This window comes from Podarcis raffonei, chromosome 5 (genome assembly GCF_027172205.1).
Source record: "Podarcis raffonei isolate rPodRaf1 chromosome 5, rPodRaf1.pri, whole genome shotgun sequence".
Taxonomy (NCBI): Eukaryota; Metazoa; Chordata; class Lepidosauria; order Squamata; family Lacertidae; genus Podarcis; species Podarcis raffonei.
This window is the reverse complement of record NC_070606.1, coordinates 46,142,671-46,166,863: the sequence shown is the minus strand read 5'-3', so window position 1 is coordinate 46,166,863 and position 24,193 is coordinate 46,142,671. Positions and strand designations below refer to the sequence as shown.

The 24,193-nt window shown below is 40.8% G+C and overlaps 1 protein-coding gene across 2 annotated transcripts in view; it reads left to right on the top strand.

Annotated features, from left to right (window-relative positions):
- The first annotated feature begins 8,104 nt into the window (after positions 1–8,104).
- The window catches only part of LHPP (phospholysine phosphohistidine inorganic pyrophosphate phosphatase), a 115,503-nt gene continuing 99,414 nt past the window's right edge, over positions 8,105–24,193 (top strand). Inside the window, exons 1-2 of one of the 2 annotated variants that reach the window (XM_053388954.1) lie at positions 8,105–8,286; positions 22,642–22,829. In XM_053388954.1, coding sequence (XP_053244929.1) covers positions 8,114–8,286; positions 22,642–22,829 — 361 coding nt within the window. In that variant the 5' untranslated portion in view covers positions 8,105–8,113. The remainder of the gene's footprint in view (positions 8,287–22,641; positions 22,830–24,193) is intronic. The other variant, XM_053388953.1, reaches the window with a different exon arrangement.

Below are 24,193 nucleotides of genomic sequence, written 5' to 3'. Positions count from 1 at the left end.
ATTCAGATGATGAGCACATTCACAAAACCAGGTGCTATTCATCCAAATTATAATTGGAATTATTCTAGCACTTTCATTTCACAAGTGCTTTACAATCTATATCAGCTTTAGTCTTGCAGTACTTGGCACTGTGAACATTGTTATTTCTGTTTTGCAAATGAAAAACAAAGGCTCTGAGAATGGCCTGTCTGGTACCACCCAGTGAGCAGCTTTGAAATGAAACCTGCTTTCCTGGGAACTTGAGCAACTTACTTTCTTCTAAAGCAGCCTTCACCAACCCGGTGTGACTGGTGAGTGATGAGTGGTGTGGGCCATGGGTGTAGCCAAGGAGGGGGGCAGGGAGGGACAGCTTCCCCCCCCCATCAAGTAAATCAATACAAAATACTTAACTAACTTAGGTTCTGCCCCCTAACATAAAGCCTGGCTATGCCCATGGTGTGGGCCACAACAGCTGCCTGGAGGGCACCTAGTGGCAAAGCACTACTCTAAACTATATTGGTTCCCACTGGAATAGCATCTAACCAGCTTCTGGATTGCTAATGTGGAACAGACTCCCTTCTCTCCACAAATAAACATTGTGCAGTAGGGTGCTTGCATCCTATCAGCTTTCTCTATGACAGCTCCTAAACTCTGGTATTTCATCTCCAGAGACGTGCATCTAACATCATAATTATTCACCTTTGCTGTATGCTGAAGACCTGCCTCTTTACACCCTTGTTTAGGACCCGCCCTATTCGTCTATGGGTACAAATCAGAAACATATATTATTTTTCTTTTATTGGTAACGAGAATTCACATGGAAGGTGTCCTGTCCCCCACGTTACCTACAGTTCTGCCCCTTGTTTGCAAACCAATTTGCAATAGAAAAGCGAACCCATTTTGAAATTGCCAGAGAGAAATCCCAGTAGCAAAATAAAGTAATTACAAATGCACATTCTAGTTTGAAAAACTAAGTTGGCTGCCAGATCTTGAAAGTAAGCAAGAAAATCCAAAGCACTCCAATAATCTGCAGGAGCAGTTCAAGAACATAATACCCGCCTTCTTCTCAATGCAGTTTATACTGTGAACCAACGTCCCACCATTTTTAAAAGGGTAAATTAGAAAGTTTTCAAAATCTATCAATTCCACCTGGAAATAGCACTGACCCCTCCTCCCCACACCACTATTTTATCAAGGAGTAATAGGTTAGCCAATAATATTGTTAGCTAGTATAGGATAGGTCAGGGAGAGGAAAATCAGCCAATTACAGTTTTAGTCCTCCTATCCCCAGTGGGTGTTTTGAATCAGCCTTTTAAATGAGAATGTTCCTTTAGTAGTTCACATTCAAAACCTGTTATTTCCTCTACTGCCACAACATTTATCCAAGTTATCCTCTGCGATACTAAGCTTTGCAAACCACCTGCTGCTTAGAACTTTCATCTTTGCTACCTTTAGCGCATGCAAATAATCATCTATTAAAACAGAGATTTTCAACCTTTTTGGGTCCACTGCTCCATTGACCAACTATATTCTTTCGGCAGCACCCCTGTGGGGCTCAGGAGCCCAGTTATGTCACCCCTTGCCTGCAGAGCTGGCAGACTCTCACGCTTTTTCGAATACCCTCCCTTGTGGAGTGTTCTTTCTGCCTCCTCTCTTCTCCCCTCTCATTGGGAGTTTTCTGGGCAGCTGCAGCTGCCGCCCCCGGCCTCTGAGCTCCAAAGGGAGGTGCCACCTCCCACTGCCCCACAAGGGCATGGGAAGCACCCCTTGGCCAGCCCCAGAGGCACCATTCGCCTGCAGAGCTTGTAGCTGCAACAAACACCCACACAAGTCTTTGGGAGGCAGAGATGTGAGATGGCACCAGAGATGGGAGGGAAGGAAAGAGGGACAGAGGCCAGTGTTGCCCACCCCACATCTGACCATCATTCAAGGTATCTCAACGTGTCACGGCACACTGGTTGAAAACCACTGTATTGAAACTAGCCCAAGCCATTGTGTTCTAAAAACAACACCCAATAGAGGAATTGTGTTAACTGGGATCCTCTGATTAGAATAACATTACAATGAACATTCCTATTCCACTGTGTATGGTTATATTCTGCAGTACCCATACCTATTAAATCTCCTGCTGTAAACCATAATCACAAGGTTTCAATAACTGATCTTCATTCAGAAAGCACTAAACTACACTGGGCAGCTTGGAAGTGTGGAGTACTCAAAGGAAAAGGAATGATTGTAGGTCTGTGTTGTAGGAACCCAGAAGTGGGTGCCTTGTTGCTGTCATTTGACAATTGACTGGTTTAAATATTTCTATATATTTCTATTGGGAGGGTGTAACCCTCCATGCACACTTTCCTGGGAATAATTAATTGATGTTAAGGCTAATAAGCTTTAGAGAGTACGTTTTAGAGGTTAAGGCTAGTAACTGTAACTGAGTAGTCACTGACATGAGTCAGTTTAAGGCTTTTCCAGGGTTGTACAAACCATTTTAATCCGGAACAAAGATCTGGAGCACAAAAGGGAAAACTCAATTTTATTGATTACAGATGCAAGGCAAATACAATTTGAAACAAACATGCAAAAGACTTCCTCCAGTGGTGAAAATAATTTCCCATCAATGATGGCTCACTGTAACTTCAAGTTGCACCTTCTGCAAAGTGGAATTCAGGCAAGGCTTTACACATGAAACAGGCAGGCAGCTGTGGAACCTATTGTCCATAGAGTTCTTCAAAGTCTTGTCTTCAGTTAAGACAACAAGTTTGTTGTGTCAGCCACCAACTCAGATGGCATTAAGACATGTTTGATGGTCACACTTTGAGCATATCCTCTCCCGTCAGGTGGGGACCACTCCGCACATCCTTGTGACTGTTTTTCCCCCCTTGCACCTTTCTCCAAAATGCAACTGGTTCCACAGCACATTTGTGGGGAGGAGGAAATGGTGGCAGAGCCTCAAAGGAGTCTGCACAGGATCGAACTGTTAGCTCTGCTCTCAGACATAATTCATGTTTGAAAAGTACAGCCATCTGTCAATTTTGCTTTGTGAGGCATTCGTGGCAGCACCATCACACACAAGGGAAAGAAAACTCTATACCATGAGGAAGTTCAAATATGTCATGTACCTGTACCACTGTTGTACAAGTGCTCAATATAAGTAATGCCAACATATTTGAAAGCTACCTTAAACCTGGACTACCAAATAATGATCATAATTATATCATGAAATTGCCTACCGGTAGAGTAAAAACTGGAAATACAGGAGAAGATATGAGGTGTAAATAAGAAATAAAGGAAAATAACTGAAGAGAAAGAAAATAGGTGAATAAGGAAGACATACACAGTTAAATAAAGACACATCTCTGTTTCTTGGCCAGGGTGAAAAATAGGCAAAAAGAATGTGATCCACTGGTAAAAGATTCCAGGCAGTGACATAAATATTGTCTGTGGGGATAATCTTACAAACCATTATTTATCTGGCAGTACATATTAGTCTTCTCCCTGGGGTAGATTCTGCCACCATTATTCATGTTGAGAAGCAGCTTACATGGCAGTTGGTCCCATTGAAATGAATTACTGTTAGAGATTCATGTAGGTGTGCTTTTACTGTGGTTGAAATTTAAGTTATTTATATATTGATATCGTATATGTGCATGTGTATCTATAGGTGTATATGGGAAGTAAGTAACAGTATATTTGGTGAACATTTCACAAAACATTTCAGAATGAGTAATTATTGAAAGGGTTAATCATATAAACAGATACATTAAAATAGTGTAACAGCACAACATTATTTTTACAGTTCTGTACAGCTTTGGACTTTGTGATGCAACCAATTGCTCTGGAAATAAAGCTCATTTGATTTGTCTTTTGATTTCATAATGTTCTCATACAATTCTGACTTGTTATTTATGAGTGTGTGCTACTGAGCCTATTTGAAAATCAAATATATCCCAGTTGTTTGGATTCTTTTTTCTTTCAAAATAGCCCCCAACCTAACAAACCTGTGTTTATGTTGAAAGGCAAAAAGCATGTCAGTTGATATATAGGCCATAGTGGAATGTATTATTGTGAATTTACTGTAATCATTGTTCTAGCTGACTGGGTTTTAAGTCATGAAACAGATAGAGTAACTCAAAAGTATCAATTTTAGGGCTAAAGGGCTTCTTTAAATATTGTCAGTTCACCAACGCACATGCACACACAGTCTGCCTGGATTTGGTTTGTTTTTCAGCACAGGCAGACATTAAAATTCCATCTGAGTGCTGTCTTTAAATTGCTTTGATGCTAGGTGGGTTTCAACCCTGACCTGTCCTGACGGCAAGTGATGGCTGTTACAAGCTTCGGATCAATATTCATAGCGGGTGTCCAGGACTGATAACACTATCCAAGACAATGTTCCCTATCAGTGTGGACAGCTGAGATATTGTACCATTAGTGGTGTTGTTTTAAATAACCTGATCCATTTCGTGGTCTATATAATGAATTTTACAGTTTAGATATTATCTTTAAGAAGAAGCGACTTGTAGCAGTGAGGCAAATCAATGGTTCCTTGGCTTTTCTTGAAATAAAGTAGACTATAATTCCAACACTGTTTCTTATATATTCTTGAATTGTGGCAAGCCAGTGATTGTGTTAACAATAAAAAGCATCTGCACTTTATCAAGAGAGTAAAAAAAAACCCCACACAACATTGCCTAAGTTTGAACATACTTGATAAAATCTCTCATATAGTCATAAAACACCATGGAACGGGCCACTTCTTTCCACAACAAACTAATGAGGTTTTAAGGTATTTGTATAAGGTGGCAGTCTGGTATAAACTGAGAGTGGCTAACCTACAACCCAATTAAGACCAGAGCTCACATGCTCACTTTGGCAGTAACCCTCCCTCTATTGAACACAGTGGAACTTATTTCAGAACTAATATGCATAGGATTGGGCTACTGCACCTAGTTGATGTGTTTTTGTCTTTCAGATGGTCCAATTTTGAAGCCACATGTCAGATTATATGACCTTTTGGTCAATTCTGGCTCAATGTTGCATAAGGTTTGAGTTACTTATATACTGTATATTCTTTTCAGTTAGACTATTTGTGCACAAACCTAAGCACTCTGGTGAAATTTTTTTATTTTAAAATAATATTTATTAAGAGTTTAAACATTACAAAAAGAAAAAAGTTAAACAAAGCAGAACAATACAATACAATACAATACAAGAAAAACAAAAACACTACTTATCTTAACAAAACAAAAACAAACACAGAAAAAATTAAAAACACATCCAATATTTCCGTATGTTATCTTTCATTTACTTGTTTCAACGACCCCCTCACACCTCCCTTTTTTGTATTCCCGTTCAGTTAGCTATTTCAGCAAATCCTTTCCATCTTTCTCAGTTTTTGTCCTATAATTTATCTTAACACAATCTAACCTTATTTTTTCCCCATTAGCCCATTAACAATCTATTTTTACTTAATTCTTTATAACATTTCTGCTAAAGCCATATAACATCATTCCAGCATCCTTCTAACACACTCTGGTGAAATGAGTGTTTATAGTCTATGGCCTTGACTGCACATGGAACCAGCTAAAAGAAAATGTTAGTTTTTGTTGCTATTGTGGGCCATCTATCACAAGTAGAGTGCATGCTTTGCATTCAAAAGGTGCTAGGCTCAGTCCCCAGCATCTCCAGGTAGGGCTAAGAAACTCTTGCCTGAGTCACTACTTGTCAGTGTAGAAAACACTGACTGAGCTGGATGAGCCAATGGTCTAACTCAGTATAAGTTGGTTTCCAATCCCAATGCTCCATCAGTATACCTTTGTAAGCAGCAGGTGGGTAGAAATAGCAGAGAGCCCAGATAGCATCAGCTAAACATTAGGAGAAGCTACCTTAAAATAGCTGTATGACAGCAGAGGGGGTGGTAGAGGATTTTCTTCGCTGGAGGTATTTGGATAGCCATCTCTCAAGGATGTTGTACTTGCATCCTGTACTGCAGATCTTGGCTGGATTAGAACAGCCTTTTGTGTTGGAAGTGTAAAGAAAAGGAAGGGACTTTTTATCATATGTGGTGGGATTGTAATGAAATTAAAAAGTTTTGGGAAATGATATACAATGAGCTGAAGAAAATGTTCCATCTAACATTTGTTTAAAAACTTGAAGCATTTTTGTTTGGGATTGTAGGAAAAGACATACTTTATGGGGAGGGGGAGAGGGGAAAATGGGGGGGGGGAATTAAGGCTGATTTTTTTTGATTAAGTGTCTTGTTGAAATTCCTAATAAAAAATATTTTAAAAAGAAAAGAAAAAAGAACAGCCTTTTGGATCTCCAGATGTTGCTGCACTAAAATTTCCATCGCCACTGACTAAGCTGGCTAGGGCTAATGGGAGTTAAAAGCCCAACAACATCTGGGCACTCAAGGCTGAATCACTCTGCACTGGGTGATTTCCAAGACCCCTTCCAACTGTATAGTTCTATTATAAGTGTTACTCTATTTCTATCAAAAGTCCCCAAGACTACTCAACCAATCTGCATCAACAAGTGTTATTAGAAAGCCCATCAGCTAAGAAGAAAGGTGAAGAGGTCTGATTTAACAAAAGTTGCTAATAAAATCTGGCATTTAGATCTGATGGCCCTTTTATGGCACCTAAAAGTGTGCATTGGACTGGCCCTTCTGAAACATCAGAGAAGTTAAGTCAATGGCAGCCGGAGGGACTTTGAAAGCACCCGGCCACACTTGATATCAGAATGGATCAGCCAACAGTATCAAAAGAGGCAGTACATAGGCACAAAGGTTAAGATGTGAAGAGGGGAAGAGATAAGGATGAGATTTCACGGAGAAAGGAATATACCCTAACAGAGAGATGAGCCCGTAGTTAATCCTGAAATTGTGGTGCTGGTCTGTGAGCCTCGCTGTGTTCCCGTTCTTGGATCATTCCCCACAGCCACACTTCCCATAATTGTTCCTGCCATTTCATCTCTTCTCATCCTCTCTATCTCATAAGGCAGAGATGGAGAAACTGTAGCCCGCCAGATATTCTTGGATGCCAACTCCCATCAGCTGTAGGCAGCATGAACAATGGTCAGGGATGATGGGAATTAGTGTGTGTGTGTGTGTTTGTGTACCTCCTAACCTGAGCAAACCGCCTACGACCACATGCATTTATTTACTGCATTTCTATCCCACCTTTTCCTCCAAGGAGCTCAAGGTGCCATACATGGTCATTTAATCCCCTCAACCACCCTGTGGGGTAGGTTTGGCTGAGAGGTTGTGACTGTCCTCGACCAGTGAGCTTTGTGGGATGTGAACCCTGTTCTCCCAGGTCTGACACTATAACCACTGCACTACACTGGCATTCCTGCTTGCAGTCGCTTGCTAGGGTCCCTGTGGGATCGGTTTGACCTCCCTGCGGCACTGTCCACAGCCAAGAATTCTCCACAACCTGTCGCCAGCACTGCGTCTACTTATAAGCCCACCAATTAGCTCAGTGGGTTAGAGCATGGTGCAGGTTGCAGGTTTGATCCTCGTAAGGGACAGCTGCATATTCCTGTATTGCAGAGGGTTGGACTAGATGATCCTAGGGTTGCCACCTTTGTTCTGGCAAAAATACAGGACAGGGCGGAGGTAAATTATTTTTCACCTGGTGCTGAAGCAACTTCAAAGCAATCTATTTACAATCTATTACAGCGTAACAGGATCGCCCCTCTGGAATTCGTTGTCACGCACACGCCTCATACACATGAATTTTAAATCTGCATGTGCATTGCTACCCAGTGCTTAAATACATGACCTTTCACACACACGCATTTGGAGAGGATCCCTAACCTGGCACACAGAGAAGCCCTGAAATACAGGGCAAATCATTTTACATTGAAATTCGAGTCGCTCCTGTATTATACAGGACAGGTGGCAACTTTTCCAACTCTGGAATTCTGTGATTCTACGCCCCCCCCCCGCCCCAATGTCCCAGGCAGCGCCGATCAACGCCCGTCTCCTCGGAAGCAAGTCGGCGGCGCTCACTCCTCCACTAACTGCTTGCAGGCCCTGAGGCGCCGTTCGCAGCCTCCGCGTCGGCGGGCGACTACATTTCCCAGACGCCTCGGCGGGCAGGAAGGGTTGGGGAGGCGGCGGCGGCGGAGAATGTGCGCGCTGTTTGTGGGCAGGCTGCACGGGCTGCTCTGGGCGATGGCGGAGTGGGGGAAGCACCTTGCGGGCGTGGAGGGGCTGGTGCTAGACATCAGCGGGGTGCTTTATGACAGTGGAGGAGAAGGAGGCGGAGTCCCCATTCCCGGATCTATAGAAGCAGTGAAAAAGTAAGTGGGGACCCGCGGAGCCCCCAGGCTGCAAGTTTCTTGTCCTTCACAGAACTCCTTCCCTCTGGAGAGCCCAGGAGACCTGTCCTCCTCGCACAGCGTACAACCATTTATAATGTCGGAGCCCTTGTGGGAGCTGTGAGGAGAAGGAGGAGCGCACTGCAGATGTGCTTTTTCTCAGCGAGAAAAGGGGTTCAGATAGGGAACGTCTTTGCACTTTGCCTTTTGCACTTGAAAGGGAAAAAATGCCAGGGGGAAATAAAAGGCGAGATTCCTTCAGCGCGGTTGTAGAGCAGGGCTGCCAGCCCTGGTTGGTTTAGCAACGTAGGTAGCGGCTCCATCTAGCTCAGCGCTGTCTACACTGACTGGCAGCGGCTCGGCAGGGTTTCAGGCAGGGAGCCTGTCCCTGCCTGACCCGGAGATGCCACAGGTTGAACCAAGGACCTTCTGTAGGCAACACGTGAACTCTGCTACTGAGTTGCAGTCCTTCCCACACAGCTGGCAAGTCATTAAAATATAACAGGTAGGATCTGAAGACTGTGAGCCACACAACCTCTGAACTGAATGAAGTCCAGCCCCCTAATCGCCCCCTCAGGTTGGCTCTCAGTGGCTGTTGTAGTAAATTGACACACATTCTGTACACATGCACACACATTTTTGCTGCAATGGCCACATGTTCTGTCAGCTAATGCTGATGATGCACACCAGACATTGGTATACTGCATTTACAAATAGCTTAGAAAACTTGTGCATCAACAAAGAAGGCTTTGTTAAGGTGCTACAATACACTTGTTTTTGCTGTAATAGGCTAACAAAACAACTAGAGAATGTATCAAAGTTGCATATCTTCTATACTCGCATTATTTTTAATCTGATCGCTACAACGCTAGTGTTTTTTTTAAAAAAAACAGTTAGCGTTTTAAAATATGGTTGCATAAAGCTGTTAAAAACTGTTCCTTCTAATGAATAGAATGAGCATTAAGAGACAACCTTTTAAAAAATTGACAAGATCAGATGAGCAAGCCGAAGTGTAGCGTTTTCTCTAATTAAAATGAAAACAAAACGTGTTTTGTAAAATATATATTAACTGTTGAGGTATTATCCCTAAAAATAAGTGTCTGGTAAAAATGCAGTTAATTTATCCAGAATTAACTTTAATTTTCAAGTATACTTTGTATTACCGGGAAGGGGGGCAGGACAAGGTCTCTTGTCAAATCTAGTTGTGCTTGTAGGAAAAACCATATTTTTTTGAAGTAGAAAATGCCTCAGGCAGGTGATCTTATTGTGGCATCTTTGTCCTGTTAGAGTTTCCTAGCGTGGTGAGTATTGAGTTGATTCCTTTTCTTTACTGCCTGGGGGTACAAAAAATTTATTGCTGCTGAGAATAATGGCTACTTCTCCTTCACAGAAAATGGGGTGGCAGTATTAACACTGATAGGAATATGAAAAATAGAATCATGAACATACAGGGGCCATCTAGTTATCCTTTGCTGTGCGGTGCAGAATCACCCTTGTATCAAGCCCCTACAGATGAATTCATGCAGTCCAAAATATTACGTATCTCAGACAAATATGTGGCAGAAAAATTCATTGAAATTACTTCTGTAACAAGTCAATCTACAACCCAGTGGACAAAGTCAGAAAACAACAACCAACCCAGGGTTGCTTACCCAGAAAGGATTCTTCCTCCTGACTCCACATATGATCAGTGAAAGCTTGAGTGTGAGTAAACTAAACCCTCTTTCTTTCTTATAGACTTCCCAAGACAATTTACATTAATAATAAAATTTCATTAAAACATTCAGTGTGAATCACAATAAAACCTTTTAAATAAGCTGCTGAGTCATCTGATGGAAAATAACTGGTACGATCCATCAGTATGTTCTGTTGAGTAAGCCTCTTTCAAATACCGTATTTTTCGCTCTATAACACGCACCCGACCATAACACGCACGTAGTTTTTAGAGGAGGAAAATCCGTAGGCATGCCACCCGTAGGCATTCCCTCCATAACACGCACAGACATTTCCCCTTACTTTCTAGGAGGAAAAAAGTGAGTGTTATGGTGCAAAAAATACGGTAGTTTGCATGTAATGCTAAGCCAAACCATAGTTTAGTGTGAGCAAGCAAGTGTGCAATTTCCTGGATGAAAGATTGAAGCTGTAGCTACTTAGCATTACATGAGGACGAATCAATTGGAGTTGTACAAGAGCACCAAATTATTCTCAATTAGAGAACCAGATATCCTTTTCTACTAGAATTGCTCTTTCATAGCTCCCATTCATTTCAGCCTCTCATTGTGGCATTTCCTGATACCTTGGTGGAAGGAATCATGCTCACATGCAGGGTAGGAAGAAAAGTTCTTTTGGCTCAAATGGGCCACACTTGAAGTACCAGAAATAAATCAAATTGGATATTTTGTAATTTTTATCTGTTCTAAATCTATTAATTGATCTAAGTTTGCATGTGGGCAATGCGAAGGCACTTTCCCACTGTGGTTCTCCAGCAAGTTCTATTGTGTTTGTGATCCTGAATGTAGTCTTTAGCTATTATGACTAGTGCCTATTGATATCCTCATCTTCCGTGAATTTGTCTAATCCCCTTTTAAAGCTGTCAAAGTTGATGGCCATCAACCACATCTTGTGGTAGCTTATTCCATAGTTTAGCTATGCACTGTATGTAGAAATGCCTCTGAAAGCCTGTGCTGAATCTCTTGCCCTTCGAGTTCATTGGATTACCTTGGATTCTAGTATTATGAGAGGGGCAGAAATCCTTTTTCTTTTCCCAGACTCTTGTCTTTGCAGATTGCTTTCCCATTACTTTGCATTTGTTTAATTTCTGTTGACTTAAAATTGCGTTGCTTTGTTTTGCGTTTATTTTTAGTGTATTTTTCATTTTCTGTTAGTGGGAACTTATAAAATCCATAAAATAAAAATAAAATAAAATGGGACTGCCGTAGTGTATGATGCAAGGCCTCTTCTGGTATTACACATATGGACCCAAAATGTGCAGGGAGCCTCCATGGATACAAAAGGCTCCCCACTTCACACAGCTGCCTTCCAGGAGTAGGAAGGCAATAAAAGTGGCAACTGGGTGGGTGGAGTTAGTGCCTTCGTTCTTGCTTCCTGCACCCCCTCATGTGTTTTGTTGCCCATGTTTGTAGCAGCTGAAAAGGTTGGCAGTCTCATTTTGCATAGTCTGACTGTTTATCTACAGCTTTTTTGGTTATGGAAAATGTGCTGTATTCTTTTGCTGAGAACCAAAATCTATTGAGGCTGTCATAAATAACAGTGGATACTTACTTGGAGACTTTGCCCTTTATTTCACATAATTGAGGCATTGAACTATACATTAATTCTCTGCTTCGCAATTGGATGAATATTACAAATTGTTTAAACCAAAGAGTTGTCTGTGCTGTCCTTGGAACCTCAGTTGTCTCTATTAGGCTTCGGTGTCTGTTGAGGTTTTTCAGTCGGACTACAAAATAGTAACCATATTGTTCATTGCCGTGCATGCTACAGCTCTTACGAGCTGTAATCTGTGCAGACAACTTAAGCTGTAATTTAACATCAGAAATATGTTGGTTGATATGGCAGCAAAACTAGAGGCTGCAGGCAAAATGGGCGATGCTGGCGTTCTGTTTGAATTGCTGGAAGCCTCTGAGTCCAAGTCGTTCATTAGGGATTAGTATGTTTCAACAGTTAATTTGGCTTCAATGCTTATTTGACCCAAGGGAGAGTGGGAGACCATACTGAATCTTCAAAGTGTGCCTTGACATGCTAACTAATGATGGTCCCCAGGATGTTTAGTCCAAACAGTCAAATACATTTGGGCTAGGTCCGCGGTAGCAGAAGAGCGAGTGAAATTTGCTCAGGCTGAAAATAAGTGTTGCATCTTCTGTGGCTGGGAGCCAGTGTTGGGTTATATATATATAATGCCTGTTCACATTGCTTCCACATACTTGTAGCCTGTCACTATACTGCAAATTTCTCCTGAGCATGCTTTCCCAATTAGCCTATGAGATAGAAAATGGTTGAAGTCACATGTCTTTATAATAGGAGAATGGTAAGAGAGTCATTGAAATAAATTTCGGAAAGAGGCTTGGATGGGCAGGGTTGGGTTATGACATTTTGCTGCCTAAGGTGAAGGATAAAATGGTTACCCCGAACCCCGTACATTCTAATACAAAAGCTAACTGGACTGGAAGTTGAATTTTATTTCAACACTGGAAGACAGAAAGTCTTCCTACTTCTTTGCAATTTCCCATGCACCGTTGTGGCTGTATTTGTTTCAGACAACTTATTCTAGCCTGTGAAATTATAAACCTTAATATTATAGCTTCAGGAGTGTGGTTAGTGTGTGTGCTTGTGTATAAGTTCATGTGAGAGATTTTTCTTTCTGCTTCAACAACAGCCTTTCCCTTACAACTAATTGAAATGTGTAATTAGCAGAGCTTGGTCTATTGCCTAAAGTCCATCATAAAGAAAATGCCAATTCTTTAATTATGAAAATAAGATGGAAGCATTAAAAACAGCCCATCCTTTCTTAGTTTCTGTGTTTGCTTTGAAATGGCGAGGGACAATCTAACACTATAACCATATACATGTCTCCATGAGTTCGGTGAGACTTCCTTCCAGGGAAATGGGCATAGAATGCATCCTCTGGAACTTAACTTTTTGGGATGTTTAGGCCGATATATAATTATGGAGGATTGCATGTGCTGGAAAAGAAAAACCAAACTGGAAGTTGAACAGCAACATTTCTCTTTACGTTTGATCAGCCAAGAACAGAATTTGCCTCATTATCCTTATTGCAGAAAAGCTCTTTTATCTAATAACTTGGATTGTTTCTCACAGTGTAATTATGGTTGCCAGGATGCATGCAGTTGTCAGAATGATCCAGAGTAATCAAATTTCAATTGCTGAGTGAAATTTCATGTTAGGGTTTGATTTATATATAGCTTGCAAAGGTTAACACACTGTGGGCGAGTGCTAATATGTTATAATTTTTATAGCTGGCCATCAGCTTATTTGGTTAAGTGGATTACATGTCATCAAAGAATAGCTCGTTGCATTCCAAAATAGTCACTCTTGTTTTGTCACTTTGTCAAAACATCTGTTGAGTATGCAAGCCTTTGTGTACTTTTTATAACTTAATATGAAGTGTGACCACGGGCATATATCCTCTGCCCTTGCTAGCAATTACTTTTATTGTTTTAATAGGCAAGGACACAAGTAAGAATCTTAGTTAAAAGCCCTTATCAAATCAGCCATAGCATCTCCTCTCTTCTGTGCTATTATTGCCCTGATTGGTTTATACAGCATCAACATGAGGCAAGTGATTTGCTTTTCATGTTGCAACCAGTGAGGAGTTGGCCAGTTACAATGCAGAAGGTGGTTAAAGAAGCAATAAAACATGCTCCGCCTGAGACCTGTTATTTGCATTTACAGCTGTATGCTGATAGCATATCCATTAGCATATACATCTGAAAAGCCCACAGCGGTTGGACATTTACAACATCCTGTTGTTTGGCCACTATAGGGCATCTGTTAGCACAACTTTCAACAGCGCTCTTTAAAAGAGGAACGGAAATCTTGGGCATCATGAGGCGGTGGAGCAGCTGGACAGTCCTGTTAGAATAAGATACCTGCAGAGTCTGACAAGGGCAGGATTGCCAGGGAACCTAGCAGAATTGGAATTGTAAAACAATTCAGTATGTAGGGGCGGGTTGCAGGGAGCCAGTACAGATGATCCTGCAAGCTGGTCTACAAAGACCCTGCTTGAGGTGCATGTGAAATAGACATTTGCAGTGGCATCTGCTAGTTTCTATGAGTGGCAGTGATTGGTGATGCTGACACATCAAGCTGCTTTTTTTTTTTTAGGAGCTACACTTTGCTTTTTGTATATTGAGGACGAGTACTTTAATGTTATTGTATATTTTAAATCTTAACATTATTTTAATTTGATGTATTCTGACACACGCTCAATAAATGCAACAGTTCTTAGACAAGGCACAGTAGCTATATGATCCCATCTTTTTACCTTCTCTTTCCATCCCATATATCTTATCCCCCTAAGTTAGGGAACAATGTTTTTATAACAATAATCACTGATTACGAGTTGTATGCAAGGAGACTCTTCCATACAAAAAGGTACTAAAAACATAAATGCATCAACATATACCAGCTTGCTTTTCCATTTGCGTAACCAATGTAGCTCCAATACACTATGTCTTTCCATTTTCATGTTTCAAACTAGGGCAAGAGAAGGCCGACTACACACGACTCGTTCAGAGACATTATACCACCATGATATTTCTGATCACTGACAAAGCTGAGAATTCAAAATGCTACATTTCCATTCCAGTGCCTTTTTATTCAATTTACAGACCCCTGCATTGCCCCAACATTTTCTTCTAACCAGAGGATCTGTGCTCTTGTAGCATGAATCCCCAAGTAAGGTCAAAGCAGTTTGCTGCCACATAATGACAGTACCAAAGTTATTTGGGGAGACATGCTACTGTTAATAAAGCAGTTTTTTGCTAGCCCCAATTAGTAAATCATATGTTAAAACAGGCAGTAGTTCATAGTTCTGTTTCCCCTATAAGACCTTTAAAAAATGTATACTAGAGGATAAAACCATCCTTGCAATATTATGATCCCAAAAGAAATGGACACAAAATACCATACTGTCTATATATATATATAGAGAGAGAGAGAGAGAGAGAGAGAGAGAGAGAGAGTGTTTGCAGAATCATGGTAACTTTGCAGCTTTTAAAAAAGGTATGAAGCTGACTGAGCTATCCACTTTAATTCCAGTTGTAAGGCTTTATTAAAATGAAGCAAAGAATTGCTTCCTTTCTGTTAGTCTCAAGTTAATTGTTTACCAACAGATGTTCTTTATATGCGAAGTATAATAATGATTTCACAGTGGAAGTGTTGTATTGGATTTGATTGGCTTGATTGGCTTTTATAGATGATAATTAGTGACTTCAAAGGCAAACCGTTAACTATCCATCAGTATGAAACAAAGGCCAGTGTAATATGATTACTGGATTATATTGCCCATAAAAATGTTGTGATTAAAGCAGCTCAGTATAGTAGTAATGGCAAATAAATTTATTTCCAGGACTGTACAGCTAATTAATTAATAGCTGAACTGCAAAGGTTCATAGGTGTCTTTGGGATAATCAAGGAAGGAAAAGCTCTCAATGCCTGTACAGATGAACCTTTTTCATGCAATTTCAACTTGCAATCAGATCTCAATTACTGTGCTATCAGGCTCAAAGATCAGAGGGATAATTGGTGAACATTTAATCAGTCACTTGCGTTAATAGATGATAGAACCCCAAGGCTACTAGTTTTAGGCTTTGAATTAGAATAATAGGATTGAGGGCCCAATGCTGTTGGACAGAGCCATGCATCCTTACTAAAGCCGAACAATGTGTTTTTTTCTATTGTCACCAGTTGCATGCCTGCTAGCTTTTGATGTAGCTTCAAACTCTGGCTGCTGCCAGTGGCTATAGTTAATTTATGCAGGGTATATTATTTTTGGTTCCCAGGAACCCCAAATATTTAGGTATCAATCTGTGTAGATAAGCAAAAAACCAAACAAACAAGCAAAATAAAAGGATCAAGATTCTAGCTTGCTACTTGTTTCTTGTCTAATTTTCTTGTTATGGAGTTAGGTATCATCTCAGTTGCCCTTCTGTTGCTCCAACCTTTGCTGAACCTCTTTTGCCTTTTAGGTGCAGCCGATGAACTTGCTCCTTTAGCTTTGAAGACCTATAATGTTCACGACGCTGGTATTGAATTTCTGTTGGATAACGTAGCTCTAGTCTGCCCCAGTGCCCCAACTATCTGTGTTGCTATCTAATTATTCATTGCTTGCTGGGTGTGTGGTTTTGCTTCTTTCTGAGAGCTGTATTCTGTTAACTGGCATCCTTTTGCAGTTCTGTGATACAACCATACTCATTAAAAATCACTCTCTAGGGTGGCCCAGTTTTCTGCCTCACATAGTAATACTGACCCTCTTGCCTTCTTGCTGTACATGAGCTTGACACAACTCACCTTTTTTTTTTTGCTGCAAGTTTCTGTTATATATCTACCAACTATCTTTCCTGCTCCTTTTTGGCCTTCCTTTTCTTTAAAAATATTGGTAAATGAGAAGGTGCCTAAGGAAAGACCACAAAGTAGATGAAAGGAAAGGAGGGCATCGCCTCTGAACGTAAGCGAGAACTTAATAGATGAAAGTTTTGAGCAAAGGCAAGAGAGCATAAAAAGGAAATAAAACTTTGTAATTTAAGGTTACCAGGGTTGAGATAATATGGAAAAGGACCTTGAAAGTAGGTGGATGCCGAAGTCCTTTTAAAGAGAGATATTAAAGATCAAAGCAATTACATTAGTGTCATTTTTTGGTGTAGCTCAGTAAATAACAGAAGACTTCCTTGTGTTGTTGGTAGAAGCAGGAGTGTTGATAATGTACAGAAACATTCCAATATTCTTTGTGCTAGTATTTCCTCGTTTGCCTAGAATTGTGGCTTTGCTTATCATAATTTGATAGATAGATTTTGATGACTTCAGTCTATGATGGGATGGGGGGTGCTGGACCTGCTGAAGTTTCCTTAGTAGCTGGTAACAGACTGGGAGCCCACTTGCATTCTGTTAATGGCATCATTAATGATTACTTGAAGACCCAGGGATATAAATAATGTTGATGAATTTGCAGTAAGTTCCCATGAAGTAAAACTGTTCTGTTGCTCTGGCAAGGGAATGCTTAGCCTGAAGAATCTTGCAGAGTCTCTATCTTGATAGAAGGGGGTTTCCATAAGTGAGCAACACATGATTGACAGGTGCTTCTGGTTTAACACTGCTTGTTGCCAGACTCGAATTTCAGCCTTAGTACACTTTGTGTAGAGGTTCACTGTGACATAAGAAAACTAATCTCTCTCTCTCTCTCTCTCTCTCTCTCTCTCTCTCTCTCTCTCTCTCTCACACACACACACACACACACACACACCCCAACAAACCTGAAATTCTTATTTAACAAGTGTGGAAGTCTCATTACACCGAAATGCACAGAATACATAATGCTGAAAATTAACTAGTTCAGACACAAATGGCTGTTAGAGTTGTGTTTTGGGCTCCTTCCTCCTCTTAAACACTCAGATTCTCTCCAATTTCCTGGTTCATTGCAAACCACGGCTCGACAAAACCTCCAAATCAGGCAAAATGTCATTTCAGCTAAACATATTTTACCACCTGTGTGGAATTAAAAACCATAGTTTAAAGTGGGTTTCCTGTTTTGGTTAAGAGGAAACAATGGTTTGTCATGAACAAGGGAACAAGAGAGAAAATTGGAAGACATGAGGGAATGGGGAGCATGTGAAACAGAAGCATAGCCTGATGCTTATATCTGGAACAGGATAATGTTTATAATCATAATATCAACTGTCAACCAAACTTTGAACTTGTTGTATGTCTCCCATAGATTTCTGGGTCTTAAATAGCACTCCTTTTAAAATCTGAACCTTTGTCAATATTTTCATTGCACTGCGGGCTAGTGAAGTATATGAGGCAGTATCATAAGTGGAAGCTAACAGGCAACGGAAACAGAAGTAAGCTTAGGCAGTGAGAATTATCTGGGCCTAGAAAATAATCTGAAAGTGCCTGCTGTAATTCTGACTTGCCTAGTGTCGGAGACTGTGAAATACTGTGGAACCCTGTGTTACGTACCACCCTCCTTGTGAATGCTGTGGGTTATGAGCTCCGCTAACCCGGAAGTAGATGCCCCTTGTTGCAAACTTTGCCCCGGGATGTGAGCGGAAGGTGCGCACCGGCAGCTGGGAAGCAGCAGGAGCCCCATTAGCGAAAGCGCGCCTCATGTTATGAGTGGTTTCGGGTTACAAACGGACTTCCGGAACGGATTAAGTTCGTAACCAGAGGTGCCACTGTGAAGGGAATTTCTATGCCAAGAAAAATAGTAAATGATGAAGCACCATATCTACAAGTGGGAATTTGAAACAACTTGTATATCTCTGCTTATATATACAACAATAACAATTTTTCTAGTTCCCCAGTTCACCCTTTCCATCATAATTGTGGATACATCCCTGAGTTTCTTCATGTTATGGGTGTGGTATGAGGAGATATATGAAAATATTTTTAATTTCAGTGAGGAGCTGTCCCTTATGCTATGCCAGTTCTTTGAACTGACCTTTACCTCATTCTGACAGAACAGGACAAGACTCTGAGTGACAATGTCCCACAATGCAATTACTGTGCGTCAGATGAGCTGGTCCCTTACAAATCACCTCGAACTTTACACATCTGCTGGCTGTCAGCATCTGCCAGGTTCATTCACCCGAAAATAATGAAAAAAAACTCTCATTATTGTGCCATAACAGGTAAAGTGTTAGGACAATTATTGGACATCCTGAGTGACCTTGTACAGTCTTAGCCAACTGCCCTTGCCAACATATTTTTGGGTCAGCCTATGGGTATGTAAAATAGAAACCCTCTTCCCCCACCCCTCCCTGCTTTTAGATGACATACAGGTTATGACTCAAGTTGGGAGTGGGAGAGAGGAGAGAAATCTGGGGATCCTGTCAGAGCATCATTATTTTCTAAATTGCTGCTGCGCCTTCTAGAAAAAGGAAAAACAAAGTGAAGATTCTAACTTAACCGCTAAGGTGAATTCACTTGCAAATCTAGGACTTAATACATTCCCCCCCCCCTTATATTTGACTTCAGTTTATAATGAGTACTGGCCAGCCTCAGAGATATTATGGGTTCGGTTCCAGACCAGTGCAATAAAGCAAATATTGCAATAAACTGGGACACAGTATGTAGTAGAAATGATTGATTCATTGTAAATTAATACCACTTTGCAATATTTAGCTGCTTCAAACAGTGCTTTTGCAAAGGGCTTTAATCTCTGCTCATCTGTTGATGAGTGGGGATTAAATCCTGCTGCCATAGCTCTGTGATCTTGTTTCCTGCTGGGAACAGGGCATGCAGCCAATGCGGGGTTAAGCCCTATTTCTCCAACTTATCAGCTGACATTACCAGTGACATCAGCTGGTGAGTGTATGTGGGGGGGGGGATTTCTTCAGAGCCCAAATTGGACCCCCTGCCGGGCCAAGATTAACCCATGGACCAGGGGTTCCTCACCTCTTTAATACAGGTTGACAAAAAGAGGTTAACTTCCAGTCTTAAACATACAAGTGCCAGTAAGAATATTGGCAGTGCTGCCTACCTAACAGACTTTATGTGAGCCAGGGCTTAGCAGGATTTAGTCTTGCATTCTGTTTTCAGTGCCAAAGCTCAGTCCTGAAACTTCCCAGTGTGAAAAAACAGCTTCAGGGTAATTTAACCCCTTCCCCTCCCCTCATTCTGTGGTCCCAGATACCCCTATGGTTCTTACTTAAACCTTGACACATAAATTACAGCTCCCATAGTTTGGTTCTCAGAGTCAAGATACCAAGTGGCTTGGCAGTCCTAGAAAGCCTGATGCAATGGAACTTCTTTATCTTCATTTCTGTCATACGGGTGTGTGCAATGCAACATACCTTTCTGCAATGCTTTTCTTTTCAGTTCTGTGGTTGTACTTGTCAGAAGAGTATGTTCTCAAAATGTTGGTAGTGTCAGAGATTTTTTAAAAAGTTGGTGCACTTTCCTGCAAAACGAGTTGTCAGCGGGCCTAGTTCAGCTCCATGCATTCTGAATGTCTGTACAGTGGTGCCTTGCAAGACGAAATTAATTTGTTCCGTGAGTCTTTTCGTCTTGCAATGTTTTTCGTCTTGTGAAGCACGGTCCGTCGCAACCACACCTCTTCAAGCGGCTTTAAGAAAAAAGGGAACAAACTCGCAAGACGTTTTCGTCTTGCGAAGCAAGCCCATAGGGGAGATCGTCTTGCAGAGCAACACAAAAACCGAAAAACCCTTTCGTCTTGCGCGTTTTTCGTCTTGCGAGGCACCACTGTATTACAACCGTTTTTCCTTCTCTTAATTCAGATAAATGTTTAGGGAGGACTTTTAGGGCTGTTCCTAAGTCATGGATGGTAGCATCCAAATGAAATGAAAACGAAAATACACCAAAGAGGAGATACTCGCCTGAGTGCAGGTTTGACCCAGCCATTGTTATTCCGTTTCCAGTAGTTGTTGAGCCTTCTTTACCAGTTCTGTTATTTCATAGTGAAGAGATCGCCAAAGGCTCCATGTTGTTTGATTATGGTTCAGCACACCTGACACTTGGCAAACCTTCCACCTGGAATTGCCCCTACACTTATGATCTCAAGTAAGGCATTGCTGCATTGATTGTAACTCTCTTCGCTGCCTTCATATATTGATATAGTGTATTGGCCTTAAATTCATTGATATTTCAAGTGGCCAGCAGTACCTAATATCTGTTTGAGTTAATCATGGCCTACAGTTATTATTTCATATATGTGGTAAAACAAGTTCTTCTTTAAGCTAGATTGTTAGAATCCTAGAATTAACTCTGAACACCTTTGCTGCATTTAAAATATATTATTATTATTTTGTTTTTATACTCCAGTGTAAACTATATTTGGAATAACAGATGTGAAGTACTGTCATCTAACTGTCACACCAATTGTTCATTGTTCTGAGAAGGTCACATCATAATTCATTAACAGTAATTATTCCCTCGGTACACGCTGCACTTCTTTACCTCAATTGCTTCATTAGCTCATGAGTGATTCTCACATTCGTTGCTGCAATCAATGAAGATATATTTATAATGTACAAGTGGATGCTATTAGTTACAATATATTAACTGCCTAATTTAAAATGGAAAAGCTATCTTTATGAAGGGCAATTAACCACTAAGTGTAATTGATAATTCACATACCTATGATTAGGAAAGACAAATAATGCCAAAAGAATGATTCTGGAGACGATATCTTTGGACATTTTAAATGGTCAAAAGATGTGTGTGTCGTGCCCCCTCCCCCCCCCCCCGCTCCTGCCATGGGACCACATTTTTCAGAATTGCTTCTGATAGATATATTTTGCTTGAATTTACCTAATATGTTATACTTAATACAAAAGGTATGGATTTTGACCTTTTTGAAAAATCGTCTTATCTCCACACTCTCTTATTTTATTATTATTTAATACCATTATATACATGCTTCAGCATACAAATTCCACATCCTTTACAAACCTAATATGAACATATATAAGTAAATATACCAATCATTCTTCAATCTCATCAACAAATAATTGTATACTGGGCAGAGCAACCCACCCCCTGATCTGCTGTTGAATGAGGCAGATATATTCTTCCATCTAGCTTTGCTCAGTTCTGCCACTGCAGAGCTCCTTAATGAACCCCTCAAACTGTGGATAAGTGGAAGTGTAATCCAGGCTTGTTTGCTGCATCAGCCTGTGATGTGGCATAAAAAACAACAGGATTTCTTGCCCTGCTTTTTCTGCCCTGGCCAGTGTGAACAATTGGGTTGTGTGTGCAGTGTAGCTCCACCACTCTGTGATGGCTTCCTGCAGTCCTGGTAGGTTTAGGTAACCCATTATTGTTTCATCTTTTATGAAATTGAACCTAACTATTCATTAATTTAACCCTTTAAGGGAATCTTTACTAATGTTAAAAAAAAAGCTCAACATTTATTCCTACATTTACCAAACCAATGGTTTTGTTACCTCTGCATCTCTCCCCCCCCCCCCAAAATGCTGGAATACTAATGTCACTCATATGGTCCAATGAAATTTTTATACCTGTTCTCTCCTTAACCTTTATTAATATTTGTATACAAAAATTATTAACCATTCTTAATAACTGGGCACTTCCGCTGAATAAGAAACGATGTTTATATCTCCAACATTCATCCTTCTCTGCATAAATCATTTTAAACCCCCCCCCCCCCGGTGTCATGTACCATATAGCTATATTTTAAAACATTCTCAACTAAATTTTCTTTTGGTCCTACACGGGTTCCCATACTTTGTTTGAAATGCCTTTATTTTCACAGTCAAAATGGTATTCAAGTGTCATTTTGAGGCGCTTGCCAACTCTGAAGTTCTTATAGCACAAGTTTATGTTTGAGTTTATGTTTACTTGCAAATAATCCCCAGTGGGTTGTATCCCGCCCTATATAATCTATAGATGGAGCCAGAAAGTTGCATCACCAAGATTTAGATGGATACTGTTTGGTGCTCCAATTAAAATATATATATATATATAGTAATGAATGCATACAACATAATTATCTGACTCTTTACATAGGAGTTTGTAATACATTCTTCTCATCTTCTCATCTATTTAAATTCTGAATTCTGTAGCTGATTGATTTAATGTCTCGCCGTTTTGCTCTGTCAGGATCAAGACATCTGGTCTTAAGCTGCGGTTCTGCACCAATGAAACTCAAGCTACGCGAGACAAGTTTGTAGGAAAGTTGCAGCATCTGGGCTTTGACATTGGGGTGGATGAAGTCACTGCTCCAGCACCAGCAGCATGCCGAATCCTGAAGGAACGCAACCTGAGGCCACACCTGCTTGTACATGATGGTCTGTTAGTGTTTAATGCTTTGTACACGCTTGCTGTTAATTACAGTGGAGGTGGGCACTTTAAATGTGGTGCAGTCTTATTTTTGCAGTGGGAATGAAGACATTTCAAGGCATACATGTTTTCAGGTCTATGGGTTAGATCCAGGAGCTCCACTCCTTTGTGCATAATGCCTCTTCTGATTAGGGTAGTGGTGTTTTACACTTTGTATTAGGGCGTTTCACAGGAAATGAAAACTCAGCCCCAAAATGTGCTTCAACAAGAGTGTTCGCAAACTCTTGCAGAAACATGACAGCTCCTATAATGCCTAATTATTATTGGACTGTGTGAAGTCTTGCACTAGTCTTGTACAAGTGTTTGATGAGCAGCATTAGTAGTTACTTTTCTTCTGCACGTTATCTAACCACCTTCCTGAACCAGGAATGACAGGGAAGGAGAACCATTGAGGTAAAATTTACAGAACATACAATTTATCTTGAAATTAGAAAACATCGTTTTTGCTTTCTATAACATCACAATAGCATATATTCTTGTTTTGCTATCAAGCTGCTTCCACATGGACCTGGCAAGCTGAATATCTAGGGAGCTGGTCTTTTTGCTTACCATCATAGGATGATGCTTCCGTGTTCTGACTTTCAGCTTCGAGATCTAACACAGTGTGCCCTGTGTATCACCTAAGTGCATTTTCCACATCAGTACCAGAGGTTCCTGAGGACGTCAAGTCACTTTCTGCTGCATTTGGAAGGAAGCACAGCAGAGACTAATTTATCTGCTTTGGCCTCACTGGCCCCAGTCTTATTTTAGTGCCCCATCCTCACTAGGAAGACTATTGGCAGGCTGGTTAATGGTTAATAGGACAGTGTAACAGCTGTTCTTCACAGAGAGCTCTTTCCCCCTGAATCTCTTAGTCTCTCATTTTATCTTTAGCACACCCTTGCCTTGTTACTCATTATGTGCTTTTTTACATGAGCCCAGTACCTGTCCACAGTTCCTCATCCTGGCCATGCCTGCCTCTTGGCTGTTTGCCCTGTTGTTTCAAGACCTGGCTTGGGTCATGGGTCCTAGATCTTGTCCTTTCTTGTCTTCTTTGTGGTCCTGATTTTCCTAGCTATTCTCATGAAACCAGCTTCCATGTCTAGCCATGGACTAGGATTACCCTTCCTTTTCCTGTGATAAAATCACTAAAGTTGAGGTCTGAGGGCCTCAGCTGGCCCCTCCAGCAGATGGCTGTATCTGGTCTATGCAGCTGGAAATAAAAAACTTGATTGATCTGGCTCAGGAGATTAAACAACAACATGGTTCTATTTGATGCGCATGGCCTTAGTCCCTTACGTTACAAAAATCGGGTTGTCTTAACATCTGGATC